The sequence below is a fragment of the Microcaecilia unicolor genome, chromosome 7, assembly GCF_901765095.1.
Source record: "Microcaecilia unicolor chromosome 7, aMicUni1.1, whole genome shotgun sequence".
NCBI lineage: Eukaryota > Metazoa > Chordata > Amphibia > Gymnophiona > Siphonopidae > Microcaecilia > Microcaecilia unicolor.
This window is the reverse complement of record NC_044037.1, coordinates 244,327,495-244,349,546: the sequence shown is the minus strand read 5'-3', so window position 1 is coordinate 244,349,546 and position 22,052 is coordinate 244,327,495. Positions and strand designations below refer to the sequence as shown.

The 22,052-nt window shown below is 41.6% G+C and overlaps 1 protein-coding gene across 1 annotated transcript in view; it reads left to right on the top strand.

Moving 5' to 3' along the window:
• The window catches only part of TANC1 (tetratricopeptide repeat, ankyrin repeat and coiled-coil containing 1), a 296,811-nt gene that overhangs the window by 120,868 nt on the left and 153,891 nt on the right, over window positions 1-22,052 (top strand). The window contains 1 exon segment of the mRNA XM_030209133.1: window positions 21,190-21,375. Coding sequence (XP_030064993.1) covers window positions 21,190-21,375 — 186 coding nt within the window.

The window sequence follows — 22,052 nt, the reverse complement described above, 5'->3', positions numbered from 1 at the left end:
ATTTAATGGCCTTTTCCTCCAGGAAGCTGTCCAACCTTTTTTTTAAGTCCGCTAAGTTAACCGCCTTAACCACTTTTTCCGGTAGCGAATTCCAGAGTTTGACTACATATTGAGTGAAGAAAACTTTCCTCCGATTTGTTTTAAATTTACCATACTGCAGCTTCATCGCATGCCCCCTTGTCCTAGTGTTTTTGGAAAGCGTAAACAGATGCTCCATGTCTACCTGTTCCATTCCACACATTATCTTATAGACCTCTATCATATCTCCCCTCAGCCGCCTTTTCTCCAAGCTGAAGAGCCCCAGCCTCTTCAGCCTTTCCTCATAGGGAAGTCATCCCATCCCCTGAATCATCTTTGTCGCCTTTCTCTGCACCTTTTCCAATTCCACTATATCTTTTTTGAGGTGCGGCGACCAGAATTGAACACAATATTCGAGGTGCGGTCGCACCATGGAGCGATACAATTGCAGAATAATATCCTTATTTTTGTTTTCAGTCCCTTTCCTAATGATACCCAACATTCTATTCGCTTTCCTAGCCGCAGCAGCGCATTGAGCAGAAGTTTTCAACGTATCATCAACGATGACACCTAGATCCCTTTCTTGGTCCGTGACTCCCAACGCTGAACCTTGCATGACGTAGTTATAGTTTGGGTTCCTCTTTCCCACATGCATCACTTTGCACTTGTTCACATTAAACGCCATCTGCCATTTAGACGCCCAGTCTCCCAGTCTTGTAAGGTCCTCTTGTAGTTTATCACAATCTTCCTGCGATTTGATGACTTTGAATAACTTTGTGTCATCGGCAAATTTGATTACCTCACCAGTAACCCCCATCTCTAGGTCATTTATGAATATGTTAAAAAGCAGAGGTCCCAGCACCGATCCCTGAGGGACCACACTAACTACCCTTCTCCATTGCGAATGTTGACCTTTTAATCCTACTCTCTGTTTCCTATCTTTCAACCAGTTTTTAATCTACAGTAAGAACTACCTCCGATCCCATGTCCCTCTAATTTCCTCTGTAGTCTTTCATGAGGGACTTCATCAAACGCCTTCTGAAAATCTAGATACACAATATCAACCAGCTCACCTTTGTCCACATGATTGTTTACTCCTTCAAAGAAATGCAGCAGATTGGTGAGGCAAGACTTCCCTTCACTAAATCAATGTTGTCTTTGTCCCATTAGTCCTTGCTTTTGAACGTTCTCTGTAATTTTGTTCTTGATGATAATCTCTACCTTTTTGCCCGGCACCAACGTCAGACTCACTGGCCTATAATTTCCCGGGTCTCCTCTGGAACCTTTTTTAAATATTGGCATTACATTGGCCACCCTCCAATCTTCCAGTACCATGCTCGATTTGAAGGATAAATTAGAAATCAATAACAGTAGCTCTGCCAGCTCATTTTTTAGTTCTGTCTGGCTTCTCTTTACTACCTCAAAAGAATTGAATCCATTAGAAATTCTACACAGCTATTTCTCTTTCAATCCTAACAGAGTTGGCATTTCAGTAGCCAGTGAACTTTGAGGAATTGGATAGCATCTTGCCTCCAGTTCATTTACAAACAAACTGATGATACTGTTAATCGGTAAAAGTGAAATCTCATCAATTAGAGCCACTGTAGCTAATATATGGCCCTCCTGAAATCTGCTTCATTGGATTCCATATGCAAAACAGTGACCTGGTCTTCCCTTAATTCCTTTTACTTCACTCTACAGTTCGAACCAGTCCACAGTCATAGAGAGTGCATCTGTTTGAGCTAACCTATCTTTGTAGCATTGCATCTCTGGCATCTTCCTGTTAATTAGGCTGTCCCAGACAATGGGCAATTCATAACATGAGCAGCCCTGAGCTTGGGAGTCCACACTTGTGTGCATGATCAATCCTGTCCTCAATGGAAAACATCTGTTACAGATAAGCAACAATGTTTTTTCTGTCAACAAGCAGGATTGAATCAGGTACCCAGTCCCTCCCACATCCCTAAGAGTTGCATTCCATCCTACTGAGGATGTAGGAAGAGGCTGCACCGTTCAGAAATTTATACCTAGTTCTGAGTTCCGGGAGAGTTGCTTCCTCCCATTGATATGCGATGTCACTTTCAAGTGTGCTTGATCCAGTCTTATTGTCTTTGGAAAACATCAGTTACAGGTGAGAAACACAGTTTTATCCATCTTTCTTTCCGTTGCATCCACTGGAATAAGATTTGCAGATTTCAAAGAACCTGTGATAGTTTTAATGTCTTTCTTTAAACCCCTAAAACTCATTGTTACAGTATTTTCAGTATGAGAAGATTTATTTCCAGGTCAATTGTACTGAGCTCTGGCTTTGCTATACTTCCTTGGTTGTGTGGTAATCCTCTCTCCCTGTTCTTGCTGTCAACCAATTGAACCACATCCCATGCTAAAGGAAGCAATAGACCACAAATTTAAACAACTTACAACTAAGATACTTAGTGTAATTGTTTTTATAAAAACATATTCAAAAGTTAAATCACCTTGCTAGTGATCCCATTCCCACTGCAGCTCTTTGCGACTCTTGGCAAGTCACTTAACCCTTCATTGCCCCTGGTTCAAATAAGTACCTGAATATATGTAAACCGCTTTGAATGTAGTTGCAAAAACCTCAGAAAGGCGGTATATCAAGTCCCATTTCCCTTTCCCTACTGAAAATTTGATTACATTACATTATATTTCTAGAGCACCTGACCTATATGTTCTATCTAGGCGGTTTAAAATAAAATATAAAGCAAAACAAAATGAGACAAACCACGGCAATTATAATTATATCAACTGAATTAAAGGAGAATTTACTAACAAATCTGTTAAAAAGAATAGTTTTCAGAAGTTTCCAAAAACCGTCATAACTATTCAAATCTTCCAATTTTAAAGCAAATGAGTTCTAAATATAATGAGACTGAGACATCAACTGCTCAAATAAGATATAAGTCACTCAGTAATGAAATCTCAAGGGAAAAGTTTTATCAACAGCAATGGAGGATAAAATGTCCCTTTTGTAGCGCCTGTCTGCTGCTTATCATGACTTGAGTATATTGGATGCTTATCAGCTTTTAAAAAAAAAAAACATTGATAAGCTTAGGAAAGTTTCCAAATATCTGAGCCAGTAAATTAAATGTTGTTTTCCAAAGCTACGTAGATTGTCAAGGCAAAAATAAGTATTACAGTTTATTAAGGGAAAAAGGGAAATGGGACTTGATATATCGCCTTTCTGAGGTTTTTGCAACTACATTCAAAGCGGTTTACATATATTCAGGTACTTATTTTGTACCAGGGGCAATGGAGGGTTAAGTGACTTGCCCAGAGTCACAAGGAGCTGCAGTGGGAATTGAACTCAGTTCCCCAGGATCAAAGTCCACTGCACTAACCACTAGGCTGCTCCACTACTAGCAACATTCCATGTAGAAGCCTGCCCTTGCAGATCAGCAATGCGGCCGCACAGGCTTCTGTTTCTGTGAGTCTGATGTCCTACATTCCATGTAGAATCTCAAATAGTAGCAACAGAATCTCAATAGTAGCAACATTCCGTCTCCAATAGTAGCAACATTCCATGTAGAATCTCAAATAGGGAAAGGGAAATGGGACTTGATATACCACCTCTCTGAGGTTTTTGCAACATTCCATGTAGAATCTCAAATAGGGAAAGGGAAATGGGACTTGATATACTGCCTTTCTGAGGTTTTTGCAACTACATTCAAAGCGGTTTACATATATTCAGGTACTTATTTTGTACCAGGGGCAATGGGAAGGTTAAATGACTTGCCCAGATTCACAAGGAGCTGGAATAAACTCATGTGCCATCTCACCAAACTGATGGTTTTCTTTGTTGTGGAATCATAAAAGAGCCATTTATTAATTTCTTTAAGATTCACTACAGTGAATGGATACGTGATTGAATGTATATTTTTCAAACAATGCTTGTTTGTTGGAGGAATAGGTTTAAGCAAGAAATCACTAAAAGGTGTGGTGGTATTCTGAATACTGTATCGCCACACCTAGGTGTGTGTGCTTAGTTTAAAGCATATCATCACCAATTAAACACACACCTTTAATGGCTGATTTAAACCTAGATTTTAAAATGATTATTTGATAACTTGTAATTTTCTTCTAATAACATAAGAACATAAAATACTTAAGAATTTCCATACTGGGTCAGATCAAAGGACCATCTAGCCCAGCATCCTGTTTCCAAATGGCCAATCCAGGATGAGATCTTGGAAGTATCCCCCAAAATAGCAAGATTCCATGCTACTTACACCCTGGGATAAGCAGTGGCTTCCTCAGGTCTACCTTACTAATGGTTTATGGACTTCTAGGAATTTAAAACCTAGCTATGATAACTGCTTCAGAGTATATTTCTGTGCTTTCTTGGCTTATCGTGCTCCTGTTTATCTTTTCAAATTTAGTAGACCTATATGTTCCAAGTGTGGGGACTTAAATCAAAGATAGTCACAATTCTCCCAAACACTTCCAATTCAAATGTCCATATAGTAATATCCCAGTGCTTCAAGTCAAAAGAATTTTTTCTTTTTTTCTCAAAAAACGGGGATCTTCAGATTTTTAACTTTCCGCCATCCGGGACTTTTGTCTCCATACATTGGCGTTGCTTACATCCTCATTGATCAACCCGTATTAAAGTTTTTTCTTTTATTATTTAATTTCTTTTTTATATATGCTTCTGAATAATTATGTATTCAATATTTCATTATAATCAAATTTAAAACTTAGCTTTATAATTGCAGTTCAGCAGCATTTTTCCTCCCAGAGCAAACCTCTGCCGACATGGCCAGGTTTCGATATCCTTCTTCAGGGAAGAGGCATGCGTTCCAGAGTATAACCCTTCATACCACAATAGAAAAGAAAAAAATGGCTGTCCCTGTTTATCTTTTGACAGTGAGTTCCAGAACTTAACTATGCGTTAAGTGAAAAAAAATCATTTTATCACTTGTGTTAAATGTATTACTTTTAGTAGCTTCATGATGTGTCCGCTAGTCCATGTACTTTTGAAAAAGTAAATCAATTTGGGTTTACTCATTCTACTCTACTGAGGATTTTATAGACCTCTGCCATGTTTCCCCTCAGCTTTCTCTTCTCCAAACTGAAAAGCCCCAACCTCCTTAGCCTTTCATCAAATTAGTTGTTCCATCCCAGTGGCTTAGCCATGGGTGGGGCCTGGGTCCACCTAGATTGAGCTCAGGCCTACCCAGCAGCGGTGCACAATTCACAGCCAACATGGGAGAAGCAAGCTGAGCTTCCGCAGTCCTGCATCTCCCTTTCCCGATCCCTTAATGAGCTTCTCTCTTTAAAGGGCCACCAGAAGAAGCAGGAATTCTTATACACTGCCTGCTGCTGCCCCAGAAATTTCACTCTGCTGCCCCCTGCCCCCTGTGCCGCAACTCACTATTTCCTCCTGGGTGGAACACGGTAGAAAGAAGGCTTTGAGGTCAGCCACAGGCAATGTGTAGGAATCGCTGCCACTGCCCCTTTGAAGAGAGAAGCTCATTAAGGTGGACCGGGGGTGGGAGGATCTAGACCATGAATCTGCTAGGGAAAGGCTGGACAAGGGGAGGGAGGAAGGGAAGAGAGGGTGAATTGTTGGACATGGGGAAGAAGGTAGAGCTGCAGCGTGGAGGGGGAAGAGGGGTAAGAGAGGGAGAGCTGCTGCATAGAGGGGAATAGGGACAAGAGAGGGAGAGCTGCTGCATAGGAGGAGAGGGGTAGGAGAGGGAGAAATGTTGGACTTGGCAATTGAGGGAACTGATGGAAAGATGCTGCATGGGGGGGAGAGATTTTGGAGAGGAGGAAGCGAGAGAGTGATAGATGATAGACCATGGGAAAGTGGGAGGAAAGAGAAGTGATGGACATGGGGTAATGGAGAGGGAGGGGAGAAAGAGGGAAATGTTGGATCCAGGAGCAGAAAGGATTGAAAGAGAGATGCTGGACAATGGGAAGTAGGAAAGAGAAGGAGAAATGCTGGACCATGGGGGAAGTGGAGCAGTAGAGAAAAGGGAGAGGAAGATGTGGGGGTTGGGGTGGAGTGGAAGGGACAGGGAGGTAGGTTAAGGGTGAGGAGGGGAGAAAGAAGAAGCAGATGCTGAACTAGAAGGATGAAGAGAGGAAGATGGGAACCATGTGGGAGAGCCTGTGTGGTGGTGGTTGGGGGGGAGACTGAATGAGAGGAGCATAGTGATTAAATATGGTAACAGGGAGTAGATTAAAGATGAAAGGGAATGGAGGGCTGGGGAAGGATTAAGATGGGGAATGGGAGAGCTAGTGGTTGAGAGCAGCAGGATAGCCAGAAGGCAGTTTTTGGGTGGACCAGTGGGTAGGTTGGGTGGGCATGCATTTTCTCTTCCTTTCCTCCCCCCCTCCCACCACCATAAACGTAAAAAAAAAACAATACTTTAGCTGGTAAAGATCCCTAGCCTGCTGACCCATGTTTAGAAAAGCACAGCAGTCAAAAGCAGCTCTTCAGGCCACTGGCACCACAGGCATACTCAGTTCACATGCATGTTTAGTTGTCATACATGAGAACTGAGTATGCCCATGGTGCTGGTATTAGCACTTTGGAGTACCACCACTGACTGCCATGGTCTTCCGACAGAGAGTTTGATGGACTGCAGTTGTCTTCAGTTGGTGGAGGCTTGGAGATCCCCACTAGCTATGTGAATGATGCACCTAGGGTTGCCAACTTTTTGCAGGATAAAACCCTGCACCTGCCACCCCCCCTGCTCCACCACTATTCTGTCTTTGTCACATCCCATTCCGTCCCCAACTAATAACTGCAGTGAGGGCAGTGGTGCAGGATTCATCAGCTATTTTTCAGCCTCCGATGAACCACCGCTCCCTCCAAAGTCCCTCAACATTCATATGCTTCCTCCATACAGTATTAAATCCAAAAATATATTCTGCATTCATAGAATCACTTGGCCTCTCCCCAATAATTGTTATACAGCAGAGCTAGGACATTTCCCCACATGCTGTACAAAAAAAATATTTGTTCCTAATACAATCTCAGTAACAGCATAAACCTTGTCAGCATACCGTGAAGTAATACAAAGCTGTACAAAAATTAATTTAAGACCTAGAACAAATCTACGTTTTGACATAACTTCCAAAACTCACATAACAAGGACCATACCTAGGGAAAGGAATTACTGTAAATATGTAGTGGACCCTAGAGCATCAGTACAGCTATTGGGAAAACTGAAGAAGCGAGATTACTACAGATCTTTACACAGAAACTCTACGCTGGCCTCGTCACTCACACAAAACCAGGGCTTTTTTTGAGAGGGTACTTGGGGGTACTGAGTACCAGCACCTTTTCCATTGTCTGCTAAAATTGACCCATGGTCCCCAAGTTTAAATAAAAGAGCTCAGACTCTACACACCAATTCTGCCTTGTCATAGATTCTGTAATTAATTGCAGGGGGCCTAGGGCCCCGATGCACAAAGGCAGCCATAAAATATGGCTTCCTCACTGAATTGCTAACAGCCAGTGATGCACAAAGGAGATCGCATGCAAATGAGCTGCACCGATCCCCCTGATGCACTGTACCGCCACTGTTACCTCGGTGGTCCCCCTACCCCCCAATCTTTTTTTAGACTTTCCCTGGTGGTCCAGTGGACCACAACCCCCCCCCCCCTCCCCCAACCCCGGAACATTTTACAACCCTAGTCCTTATTGAGCTGAAAGCTACTGGGTAAAAAGGACCAGAACAATTAGAAAATTTAAAACAGATCATTCAGGTAAGAATTCCTACAGTTCTGCTGTTGGTTGCAGTCTCTATATATTTCAATGTAGTGCAATTAATAGAAGAATGGAATGATCTAGAAATGGAAACATGTGAGATGAACAAATTTGCAGATACACAAAATTATTAAAAGTAGTTAAATTGTATGCAGATTGTGAGAAATTGTAGGAGGACCTTGGGAGACTAGAAGACTGAGTATCCAAAAGGCAGATGAAATTTAATGTGGACAAGTGCAAAATGATACATTTTAGGGAGAAGAGTAACCCAAATGATAGCTACCTGATGCTAGGTTCCATGCTAGGAGTTGTCATCCAGGAAATGGATCTAAGTGTCATCAAGGATGACACTTTGAAATCATCTATTCAGTGTGTTGCAGCAAGGCCTTCCCAACCATGAGGCAAGACAACAGTCAACTAGGTCTACAGAGCTTCTGAGAATAAGCAAAGATCAGCAGAAGTCAGCACAAAAAAATAGATCCTGACAGGTGACAGCCACATAAACTCAAAGAACCATCAATGTGTACTTTTACCTGCAGGAAGCCTGAGCAATTTCAAATAGCCCACTGGGAAATTGCCCACACAGAAAGCAAAGTTTAATAGCATTATCTTTTGGCGAGCTGAGAGCAGATTAGGAACCTGAAAGTTAATGGGGGAAGGGTGAGGCTGAAGGTTCGTCTAGGGCACCCCAATGCAAGGGCAACCAAAAAAGGAAACAGAGTATTAGGAATTATTGGGAAACGAATAGAAAATACAAACACAAAATATCATAATGCTTTTTTCTCTAAATGGTGTAACTGCACCTTGAGTACTGTGTGTAGTTCTGGTTGTTGCATCACAAAAAAGATATAGCAGAATTAGAAATGGTATAGATAAGGTAACCAAAAAGATCAAGGGGATGGAACAATGGTGTAGCCAGACAGCCAATTTTGGGTGGGCCTGAGCTCAAACACAAAACAATCGCCATCTGCTGGCCAATTAGGAGAAATACACTTCAGGAAATATTTCTGTTCACAGTCTTAGAAACCCACTGTTTCATCACGGCTCTCAAGCTGAAACCAGCTATTTTGGGGGCATTCTAGAGATGGCATTAGCACTTAACCGATTAAGATAACCACATAAATAGGACTGTATAAAACGCAATCCTGTCTTTATAGCTAGTTAAGTGCCGAATATCATACTTAGGGCCCTGTTTACTAAGCCGCGCGGTAGTGTTTTTAGCGTGCGCTAAAAATTAGCACGTGCTAACGCTAGAGACACGCTAGCGTACCTTAGTAAACAGGGCCCTTAACAAGCTATGTTTCAGCCAGCTCCCTATAGCAGGAAATTCAATGCCACATCCTGGACATGGCCCAACACTGAATTTCCAGATTTAACACTGGTTAGTTATTGGGCCCTACAAAAATTTCGGGGCAAGCCAAATTCTATTTGTAGTTCTGACACTAATTTAGGATATTCTGTGGAAGGAAAAAAAAAACATATACAAAGTGAATAGCCATGTAATCCTTGTTAACCTCTCATATTCTGATTGTCTTATCTCCATAATTGCTGATTAGATCAACTTGTTAACCTCGATATCTTTGTAAAACCAGCTGTATCTTTTGTACCCTGAAATGGTGATGCCATAACAGGTCTTTGTAAGCCACATTGAGCCTGCAAATAGGTGGGAAAATGTGGGATACAAGTGCAATAAATAAAATAAAATCCCATTTTTCCAGTAGAGCTGTTCCCATTAATTTTTTTAGCTGGGTCCTTCCAGTTAGGCATGTTAAGCAAAGAGGGGTTGGGTGTGAAGAGAGGTTTAAATATTTTTTTTTAGCTTTTTACTTCATATTTTCTTGGTGGCTGAAATTATCAGATTATTTCCTTTGTTCTGCTGCCTGACAGCTAAAACCACAAAAGATTTTAACAGTTCGTTTGCTAACATTGTCTTGTGAGGTATGCCAGCAATTCTGTTTTGTTTGATTCAATATGGAAAAGTGGAAGCCCAAGAGTAGCATCTGGAACAAAGTAAATTGAATTCCTGTTCTTCACTATTAGCCTGTAAAATGATTTTTGAGTGTTTTCTCTCCTAAACAAATCTGATGTACAGATTGCCTCATGTTTAAAATATTTATCTGGTATATGTACTAGAAAATGTGAAAACACAACTTGTCTTCTCCTGAGGAATCATTTAAATCTTTTTCTTCCTAACAAGAAAAAAAGTAAAACAATCCATTTTCCCAGTTGTAGATGTGGTATTTGATGTAATTGCAAGAGCTGTAGCCCCGATACTCAAAAGTAAATGCGGGCGCTAGAGGCTATTAGCGCTATACTGGAGTGCAGGACCAAACAAACACGCAGACGAACAATGCAAGTAGCATTCTAATGTAGTCGAGCTCATTTTAATGAGGTCATTTTGTATTCCTCCCCAATGCTCAAAAAAGAGCGCCCGAAACAAAACTGCCTTACCGCTGCAAAAAATAACACTAGGTTGGAGCAGGCGTCATCAGGGTGTTGGAAGAGAGGATTTCTCATGATGATTATGCTTCTCTCGTGATTCTTTCTGCATTTGGAAGTGGAAGGAAGCCCATGTAAGCCCTTAAGCACTGGTCGTGAGAAACAATAGACCCAAATGAAAGCACACATTGGCATTTTTTGTTTCCTGTGTCTAAATTTAAAGCGTCCAAGCAAAAAAATTTTTAAAAAGAAATTAAAATGATTTTATTTAGGCCACAGAAAACAGACGCCAATGTGTGCTTCAAGTTCGGGTTTTACCAAGTGCATGCGCACAGGAGCCGAGCTTACCACAGAACTCTTTTTTTTGCATGCACCAAACACAGTCCTCCTGCCAAACTCGCTAATGCTTAACGCTACAAGCATGCCTATATTTGCATCTCATTAGCATTGAGCATTAGGGCCTTGTTTTTCTGTGCTGATCCGGCGGCATTTTTACAGTTCTAGCACCGGAGTTTTGAGCATAGGGGCTTCGTTGTACATTATGTTGCTATGTTATGATGTTAATGGAAAGTGTGTCCATCTGATTATATATGTTAATTTATAACCAGTTCTGGGCATTATCGGGGGAACAGGCTAAATATATGAATAAATAAATATTTCAGTTTAATGCAATTAATAGAAGAATGGAATGATCTGGAAATGGGAACAAGTGGGAGTGGAGGAGTGGCCTAGTGGTTAGAGTGGTGGACTTTGGTCCTGGGGAACTGGGTTCGATTCCCACTGCAGGCACAGGCAGCTCCTTGTGACTCTGGGCAAGTCACTTAACCCTCCATTGCCCCAGGTACAAATAAGTACCTAAGCCGCATTGAGCCTGCCATGAGTGGGAAAGCGCGGGGTACAAATAAAAAAATAAATAAAAATGATCAGATTTGCAGATAACACAAATTTATTCAAAGTTGTTATCTCACATTCAGATTGTGAGTAATTGTAGGAGGACTTTCAACATAGCCATAGGCGTAATTTGCCCCCTTTGGAAAGGTGAGGGTGTCAAGAGTAGGGAGCTCAGATCAGTAGCGGAGGGGGGGGGGGAGGGATGAATATTCCTGGTTCAGGAAAGCAGCAGCAGTGGTGGGGGTGTCAGGGGGCAGATACTAATTCTGTTCTATTCTATTACGAGTCTTCTATACTGCTTTCATATATGGTCAAAGCAGTTTACAGTAAGACTAGCCTATATGGATATGAATCTTAAATCATAAGCCTCAGATCTAATTCTTTAAAGTAAACAGATAAGATTTTATAACCCTATGGCAAAGATGATAATTAGATGTCAATCTTATGGATGCTGGTATTGTATTCCAAGTTTTGGGACCCTGAAATGAAAAGGAATGTTCCCAGATGGATTTTAATTTAATTTTCTTTGTTGAAGGAATGTCAGGTGTTAGATTTTTTGCACTTCTTAATTATATTCTTATTTTTTTTTAACATTTGTACCCCGTGCTTTCCCACTCATGGCAGGCTTACATGGGGCAATGGAGGGTTAAGTGACTTGCCCAGAGTCACAAGGAGCTGCCTGTGCCTGAAGTGGGAATCGAACTCAATTCCTCAGTTCCCCAGGACCAAAGTCCACCACCCTAACCACTAGGCCACTCCTCCACTCCATCATTCCTATCATAAATGCATTTATATATCGTACTCACATATATATACTTGACACACTGTTTTAAATTGGATACAGGATTCCACTCTCAATCAATGTAGTCTCACCAAGACAGGGCTGATTTAACTAAATTTTCCCAAGCCATGTATCAGGCGAGTCACCATGTTCTGCAATAATTGAAGGCGATTCATCTGTTTTTCATTAAGATTTAGATATAATGAATTGCAGCATTTAATACAAGGATAAGAATTGTCTGTGCAGTCATTCTGAACCTTGGTGGATTTAAGATCTGATTGTACGAAGTTTACATAAATGGAAAAAAAATTCCTCACAAGGGCATTAATTTGAGATTCATAAGTGAGAACAGATAAAAACAGTCTAAGATTATGCCCAATACTTTGGATTTGGATTCTATCTTTAAAGATACATCCAAATAATTTTTTATTATTTCAGTAGAGACTTTTTGATAATCCCTAAACCATACCAATTTTGTCTTTTGCATATTAAGTTTCAGAAAGTTTGCAAATGTCCAATCCTCTACATGTTTTATATATTGCTTCAGTAATGCAAAAGTATGTTCCAAGGTTTTCTGTACTGGAGACAAAACAAAAATGTCATCTGATGGAAGTGGGGTGGAGAGAGAGGGGGGGGCCCATGCTGGATGGTGGATGAGAGTGGGCTGGAGAGATAGGGGGGTCCACGCTGGATGGAAGTGAGAGTGAGAGGGGGTAGGCGCTGGATGGAAGTGGAGTACAGAGAGAGGGGGGCCCTTGCTGGATGGAACTGAGGTGCAGAGAAAGGGGGTACACGCTGGATGGAAATAGGGTGGAGAGAGGGGGCCCACATTGAATGAGAGTGAGCTGGAGAGAAAGGGGGGCCAACGCTGGTTGGAAGTGGGGAGAAGAGAGAAGGGGCAGACTCTATATGGAAATGGGGAGAGAACGAGGGCATGTACTGGAGGGGGGAGAAGAGGATACAGTTAGCAAGGTCTTGGGGGAATAAGAGAAAGTGAAAGAGGTAACAAGCTGGGGTGAGGGAAAGAGGTGGCAAGCTGTAGGTAGGAAGAGAGAATTAAGAGGTAGAAAATAAATTGAAGAAAGCTGAAAGGAAAAGGAGGAGAAACAAATGACAAAAGGACAGGAAATCCTGATAGGAGTTAAAAGAAGACAAGGAAAGAAGAAACTAAAGACTTGGACCAACACAATTGAGGGGGTGGGGGGGAAATTGCAAAGATAAAAAAAAATTATTTTCCATTTAAGATAAAGTAGTGTGGTAGCTGTGTTAATAGCTGTCATGGAGCTGGGTATGACAATTGAGGCTGGCATAGAGGCTGGAAAAAATATTTTAAATTTTTTTTAGGGTGGGAGGGGGTTGGTGACCACTGGGGGAGTAAGGGGAGGTCATCCCCGATTCCCTCCGGTGGTCATCTGGTCAGTTCGGGCACCTTTTTGAGGCTTGGTCCTAACAAAAAATGGACCAGGTAAAGTTGCTCAAGAGCTCGTCAGGGACGCCCTTCCTTTTTCCATTATCGGTTGAGGACACCCATGTGTTAGGCATACCCCAGTCCCGCCTTCACTATGCTTCCGACACGCCCCCATGAACTTTGGTCATCCCTGCGACGGAAAGCAGTTGAAGACGCCCAAAATCGGCTTTCTATTATGTCGATTTGGGCGACCCTGGGAATAGGACACCCATCTCCCGATTTGTGTCGAAAGATGGGCGCCCTTCTCTTTCGAAAATAAGCCTGATAGTTGAAAAGAGGTGTGGCCATGGATGTGGACTGGGCAGGGCTTTTGCGTTTCATAAATCTTTTTGTGTTATAGAATATACCCAGTCTGCACCTAATTTAGGTGTTGGGATTTACACCCAGTTTTATTTGGCGAAACTGCCTGTGACTAAATTTTGTTGCGTGGACGGGAGCTTGGCATATTTTATAATCAAATTTAGACTTATTCTATGAAGTACACCTAGGCATATTTTTTTCCCGCGTGGATTTTTCAGGTGCCATATATATAATCTAGTCCTTAGTGTGGTTGTGAGCTTTCGGACTGCAGGAAAATTTCCACTTCATGCTCACAGAGATGCGTTTTTTAAAGAGGTGAAAGAGAGAGAGAGAGAGAGAGAGGATATGATTGAAGACCATTGTTCTGCTCTTCCATGGCTTTTAGCAGTTCAGCCCTCTGTTATGGCACCTCTCCTAGATTCATTTCTTTCAAGCAATATCTGTGTAGCTGTTATTACCATAAAAGATTTTATTATCAGAAACCCCTTGCGAGCTCAGTGTATTGTTGCCCCTAAAGCCAAGGCAAAAAGAGAGGACTCGGCATACATGAGTGACACATTTTCTAAGCAACAGCCCTTTCTTTGACCGTATTCCAAAACTATTCCCTTCAGAGTAAATACACGGTAAGTTATGTTGTCAAGAGGAGGCGTTAAGTGCAACTAAGTTATTAGATGATACTCTTGCCATAGTCCCATGAACTACAACATTGTATATCTGATCCCCCTTGCATCACCCCCACCAGGACCTATCTAGTTGGAAAAAGATGATCAAAGGAACAACAGATCTTTTTAGAGAATCAAATGCCAGCTTTAGAAATGTGTATTTCTTGTATCTTTTTGTATTTTGTTCAGTGCAGAAGGAAATGTGTTTGTTTCTCCCATCTTTGTTCGGTACTTTACTTGCCATGGAGTCGGACTGCTTGGGTTTTCCATTCCGTTTTTTTGTCTGCATATTTTTCTTAATTTACTATCTCTTATTCATTATGTGATGGTCTGACTGTCATCTAGGTGTAACTGAAGAGGGTTTGGTTAACATAGAGGCTTTGTTCTGTTTTCCCAACTGGAGATGGTGGTAGTGGTCTAGAATATCTGTAGTGCTGACATTTCATAGGTAGGGTTGGTGCAGCTTGGGCTCTTGCACTTGGTGTTAGTAAAGCACTAAGTGTCTATTTGCAGGTTTTTGTGTTACTTCTCACATTATCCAGCAATGGAAGGAGTTTGTTGCTGCTGATTTGAGACTAAAATTTGAATAGAACATTTTTTCTTTGTATGTTGAAGTCATTGGCAAAAAAACCTTCCTTCTCACTAAAGATTTTTTAAAAAGTTGCTGTATTAAGACTGCACTTACGTTGTCAACATTCCATTATCATTGTCAAAATGAGCAAAATTATGAATTGTGAAACATAGGTCTATATTCTGATGTTGGTGAGCATTTTGCAATCAAATGATCACTGCCTCAGGGAAAAAAAAAACTCTGGACCTTAATGCATCTCAGAAGAAAAGATGTGTGTCTACATAAGTCGGAAAGTAGTTAGAAATCACATAAACCAGAAAAAACAACATCAAAAACTCTTGACCTGCTATCTTGCTGCTTCATCTCAATCACCTCATGATACAAAAAAACCAAAAACAAACCCTGCACTCTTACTTTTCATGATCGCATAAGCTGGTGTTTACTTATTCTGAATATCCCCAAATGGAACCTCTTCTTACCAGCTTTCCATAAACCTTTTGGTTCTCTGTAATTGTATTTGTTATACATAGCTCCATGCCCAGTACAAGTTCCAGAACAACCACTGCTCAAAATAACTGTAATCAAATCCTTGTGGTGGTTATTGAAAAAAAAAATTAAGGAACCATTCCAAAGCACTTTCTTTCTCTTCAACAGAAATAGATATTTATTGAATGCATGGAGATAAAATAACATGAATGTAGTTTCCAGATCATTTCAAATATATTATGTAGTGTCTCTTCATTCTGGATAAGACTTAGTGTGCTTAATGGACCCTTATTTTAGAAGCATCTCTTTGTATTTTGGACATCCAAAAACCAGCATGACATGGCCGCCAAATCCTCGTTTTATAAAGCCAGGATATGAGCGTCTGAAACTGGCGTATGTCCATATGGCATGGGGGTGTGGTCTGGATATGTTTGGGACAAGGGAAGGGCTAAAATACAGAGGTCCAACTCCAACTGCAGAAGGGGAAGAGAGGTCCAAATCAAAAAAGATGTATTTAGACCTGGTACTTGGCACATCCAGATGACAGAAAGGGGGTTCCCTTGGAGCAGTTCATCACAGGATGGAGTAAAAGGAAGTCTCAGTATGTATTTTTTTCTGGCCCTGGAGGGCTCACAATTTGTAACTCTCTTCTGTTCTTTCTTTTTTTATCTGCTGTAGTATTTATACCTCTGCTCTGGTTCTCAGCTGGCTGCTCTAACCATTAGATTACTTCTCCACATGAGTGGTTGCATCTGTCTCATTCTACTGACCCTATAGTACACAAAATTTATTTAATCCTCCAAACTTTTATAGCCTTTATCTTGGTTATTTGGAACCCCACTTTTGGAACCTTTTTGCTCAGGGGTTCACATTTTGATTCTGCTATTAAAAAACAAACTAATGATATGTAAAAATTGCTGAAGCAAAAATCTGTGCCACAGGATTACAAGTGACAATTCAAGTTCGTTTATATGCATTTGATGTGATGTCTACTTTTTGCATGTTAAGGTTGAAATAATTGAAAATGGTACCTTATCTAGGCTTAAACAGATTTTTCCTGCTTGTTCGTAGTAAACAAATACTTGGAATTTCACTGTCATAAATCCCATGGCCTTGTTTTGCAGGGACTGCATTTCCTCCCAAGGTTTTTTTATATCATATATTGTTTTATTTGAAAGTATTGAAGTGCCACTCCAAATCTAAACAGCTCTCAGTATTCAAGTATCTTAAAGGCATGCCAATCAACTTGAAAAGAGCCGTTGTAGGCTGTTGTTAAGGGAAATTACTTGAGACGAAAAATGTGCGTCTATATAAGCCAGAAAGTATGCGGAAAAGCATCAGGCAGCAAGGTATTAGTTTATGTTCAGTTCATACAGATTAGTTAAGACATGATAAATTCTATTAAACTACTATCTAAATAATATTAAAAAAAGAAAAGAAAAAGATTGCGGATAAAGACCATGTAGAGGGGCATTTTCGAACAGGGACACCCATCTCTAAGGGCGCCCATCTCTGAGGATGTCCCCGCGAAGGGGCGGGGTATCCCGTATTATCGAAACAAGATGGGCGTCCATCTTTCGTTTTGATAATACGGTCGGGGATGCCCAAATCTCAGAATTTAGGTCGACCTAAGAGATGGTCGACCTAAATGTTGAGATGGTCAACCTTAGAGATGGACGACCTCAGTTTTCGCTGATAATGGAAACCGACGACGCCCATCTCAAAAACGACCAAATACAAGCCCTTTGGTCATGGGAGGAGCCAGCATTCGTAGTGCACTGGTCCCCCTCACATGCCAGGACACCAACCGGGCACCCTAGGGGGCACTTTTACAAAAACAAAAAAAAGGTAAAAGAGCTCCCAGGTGCACAGCACCCTTCCCTTGGGTGTTGAGCCCCCCAAATCCCCCTCAAAACCCACTGCCCACAAGTCTACACCATTACTATAGCCCTAAGGAGTGAAGGGGGGCACCTACATGTGGGTACAGTGGGTTTGGGGGGGTTGGACGACTAAGCATTAAGCAGCACAATTGTAACAGGTAGGGGGGGGATGGGCCTGGGTCCACCTGCCTGACGTCCACTGCACCCCCTAACAACTGCTCCAGGGACCTGCATACTGCTGCTTGGGAGGAGGGTATGACATTTGAGGGTGAAAATAAAAAGTTGTGAAACATCATTTTTTGTGGTGGGAGGGGGTTAGTGACCACTGGGGGAGTCAGGGGAGGTCATCCCCGACTCCCTCTGGGGGTCATCTGGTCATTTAGGGCACTTTTTGGGGCCTTATTCGTGAAAAAACAGGGTCCAGGAAAAGTGCCCTAAATTCTAGCTACAAACGCATCCATTATCGGCGAAAGGCGCCCATCTCTGTTCGGGTGATAACCACGCCCCAGTTCCGCCTTCACCACGCCTCCGACACGCCCCCGTCCACTTTGTCCGCATCCGCGACGGAGTGCAGTTGAAAGCGTCCAAAGTTCGGCTTTCGATTATACCGCTTTATTTGTTTTTGTGAGAAAGACGCCCATCTCCCGATTTAGGTCGGAACTTGGGCGTTTTTCTCGTTCGATTATAAGCTGGATAGCCTGTCCAGTCTGTTCATCCTTATCATCTACTATCCCTTCCTCTTTATTACGGATCTCATGTTCTTCCTATGATTTCTTGAAATCAGGTTGTCTTCATCTCCACTAAGAGTATGTTCTGTGGATCCACCTGCTTTTTCCATAAAGTAGTATTTTCTTAGATTACTCCTGAGCCTATAATCCTTTCACCTTCATGCTATGCCCCCTCATTCCAGAATTTCCTTTCTATTGAAAGAAACTTACCTCTTGTATATTTAAATGTCTCTATTACCCCTCTCCTGCCTTACTTTCAAAGTATACATATGGAGATCCTTAAGTCTTTCCCCATATTCTTTGAGATAGACCAAAGACTATTTTGCCCATTTTTTTTCATCTTCTGGACTAAATCCATCCTGTTTATTATTTTTGAAGGTATGGTCTCCAGAATTGAACACAGTACTGCAAATTAGGTCTCACCAGAGACTTACACGGGGGCACTATCAGTTCCTTTTTCCTGCTGAACATTCTTCTCTCTATGCACCCAATCATCATTCTGACTTTTTTTGCCACCACCTTTTCTACCTGTTTAGCCATATTAAGATCATCAGATGTGATCACCCCATGTCCCAATTTTCTTTCTTGCACAGAGGTATTTCATTCCCTGTATTCTACTGCGCTCTCTTGGGTTTTTGCAGCCCTAATGCATGAGCCTGCATTAAATCTTAGATTCCAATTCTGGACCATTCTTAAAAGTTTTGCTTGGTTCCTCCTCATGTTATCCACACCATCAGGGGAGTTTACCTTGCATAAGAGTAGCCATACTGGGTCAGAACCGTGATCCATCTAGTCCATTATCCTGTTTTGACGTGAAGACCGCTGGTTCATCCTGGCAATTCAAGACTTTCATATTTTCACCATGAACCTTCATAATTATGAGCACTTCTTTCTGTAGTCTGTAGTCCTTTTTCATCTCAGTTCACTTGTTGTAGTGGTCCTTGTACTAAGGTGCACTGAAAAGTGGCCTGTGCTGGTGCAGATACGTGTGTATTGGACGCGTGCAGGACCATTTTTCAGTGCACCTACAAAAAAAGGCCTTTTTTTAGGCAAAAATTGACGTGCAGCAAAATAAAAATTGGCACGTGTCCATTTTGGGCCTGAGACCTTACTGCCACCCATTGACCTAGCAGTAAAGTCTCGCACGTTAACGGTCGGTAATTGTCAGCGCGCGTACAATGCTGATTATCGCCCGATTAGCGCTGTGTGCCAGAAGCTTTCTGGGGCACGTAGTGGGCAGTTGTAGAAAATGAAATTACCGCCAAGGCCACGCGGTAGCCTGGTGGTAGTTCAAAATTGATGCGCGTAGGACGCACGTATGCGGCTTAATAAAAGGGCCCCATAGTGATTAGTCCTCGATCAGAGGTCACAAACTAATGTTCTCCAAAAACCTGGACAAGGTAGACTCTAAATCTGCCACGAGGTGCTATTCAGGACTGAGACAAGGATATTGAGCATCCTAGACCACCTTCAGCCTTGCACCATCTGAATTAACTTTCAAACCACCACCGCCTCCTTCCCCAGGTTTTTCATATTTAAATTCAACAATTATCATCCCATTGCCAGTCTGTAAAAATGCATAATTGGGTGCACATGTGTGCTCATACAAACAACCTCACGATACATGCCATGGATTGACACTTGGGAATTGTATTTTGATACATCATCTTCTAATGGATATGGTCCTACTTACCCAGCTGCCACCTGAAATAAAACCAAGGTGCAGACATATAGCTAGAATGGTATTCCTGGAAAATATATTTGCATGGAAAGTATAGACAATGAAGTTGTATTAAGGTCTGGAAATCCTATATTTTTCCTCAAATATAAAACATTGTTAGACTAACAGCTTTTTCTCATTGGGCTTCAGCTTCTTTAAATTGTCCATTCACAATGTGTTCCGTATTAATTCATGAGCTGATCAGAACCATTCTTTGTGGCTTAGTCTTGTTGTCTTTGAGACACTTGTGCCTGAGGCATGGTTCTAGGGAGCTGTGCCTTGGCCAAATTAAGTATTAATTATTTATTTTGAAGTCTTTAACAAGATCACTGGGACGTAACTTTATTTAGTTATTGACTTATTTGATTGGGCTTTATTAACTGCCTTTATAAAGAAATTCACTAATTGTATAACAGGTGTAGGGCCCTGTAGCCTTGTAGCGCTAGCGTTTTTAGCTCCTGATAAAAATGAGCATGTGCTGTGTAGACACCCATTGGAACGTCTACATGGTTAGCACGTGCTAATGTTTAGTGCGTGCTAAAAACGCTAATGCACCTCTAGTGCGGCTTAGTAAACAGGGCCCGTAGTTTGTTATAAACAACTTACATAGTATTAACAGCATAATTGTAAAGTGACCAAATGTAAAGGAAAATACAGTCAATGAGGTAAACTTGGAGATGGGTAAATTAAATCCCAGTAATACTACAACTACAAATCATTTCCATAGCGCTATCAGTTGTACGCAGCGCTTCACAATTGAACATGAAGAAAAGACAGTCCCTACTCAAAAGAGCTTACAATCTAAATCAGGACAGACAGGACAAATAAGGGATAAGGGTAGGACAGACAGATGCCTTGTAGCGCTATAGAAATGCTAAATAGTAGTAGTAGTAGTAGTAGACACATAGGGAAAAGGGACTATTGAAGAGAGGAAGACAAGATAAAGGTTACAAGCAGGTGACAAGTTAGGAATTAAAAGCAGCATCAAACAGGTAGGCCTTTAGCCCGGATTTGAAGGCGGCCAGGGATGGAGCTTGACGTAATGGCTCAGGAAGTCTGTTCCAGGCATAAGGTGCGGCAAGATAAAAGGAACGGAGTCTGGAGGTAGCGATGGAGGAGAAGGGTGCAATTAGGAGAGATTTGCCTAGTGAACGGAGTTCCTGGGAAGGAGTGTAGGGAGAGATTAGGGTGGAGAGGTAGTGAGGGGCAGCAGAGTGAATGCACTTATAGGTTAATAAGAGGAGCTTGAACTGTATATGGAAACAGATAGCAAAAGATATGATCGGTATCAGAAATGTACATTTGTAGGTTAATTTCTGTAAATGATTTTGGTTTCATACTTAGAATACTGTTGTGGAGAATGCCAGTTTATAGAGAATCCTCTGTTAACTATTCAGATAAAAGGGTTTTTAAAAAGTTGTTCGGTGGTAGTAATTTATGTAATTGATATTTTCCTGTTGTTATTGATGGATTTCCTAAATTGCTTGATTTCTTGCAGGAGAAGAAAACACGTTTCAAGTTAGTTCTACATCTGATCAAAGCACCAATTTTCCCTTAGGTAATCGATCTGAAGATGTAAACAGAATGAATTGTGCTAAAGGAGTTTCAATGTCATTGCCTTCATCTCCTCTGTTGCCACGCCAATCTTATTCAATGCAACCACGAGCAAATAAAAAGTCCCCAGGTAACACTTTGCTTTCAAATTGTAGAATATTTTATATGAGAGTGTTTTAGATAAATTTCTAAGTGTGTGTGTATCTATCTATCTCACTTAACACATTAAAAATGTGATTAATGAATTAAACATGCGTTCATTTTAATGCGCGTTAACGACAGGTCTCTCACCCTCATCCAGCATTGCTCGGTTTCCCTCCCCACCGTAGTAAATTACCTGCTGCTTCTCCCACCCACTGCAGTCCTGAAGGCATGCTGCTTCTCTCACTTGCCTGTAGCCTCTATAAGGGACAGTACAGACAGGCTTTGGACAGGTGAGAGAAGCTTCATGCCTTCAGCACAGCATTAAAGGCAAAGTTGGAGGGCCGAGAAAAACAGGTAGGAGCATGAGAGTGAGAGAAAGTGGACTAGGGCGGACTCAGGAGTATGGAGCGAGGTAAGCAGAGGTTCCGGGAGAGAGAGAAATGCAGACTGTTGGGGGGGGGGGGGGGGTCAGAAATGGAAGAAGAGGTGCTGGGCAAGATGAGGACTGCGGGAGTGGGGGCAGAGGTGGAGGTCATAAACATCATTGCTATGCTTCCATTAATCTTTGGATGGGCAGTAGGGAGGCTTGAGTTGGGGGCTTCAATCCCTGAAACTTTTATTTTTTTTAATTATTTTAAGGTTGTGTGATTGGGAGGGCAGTTC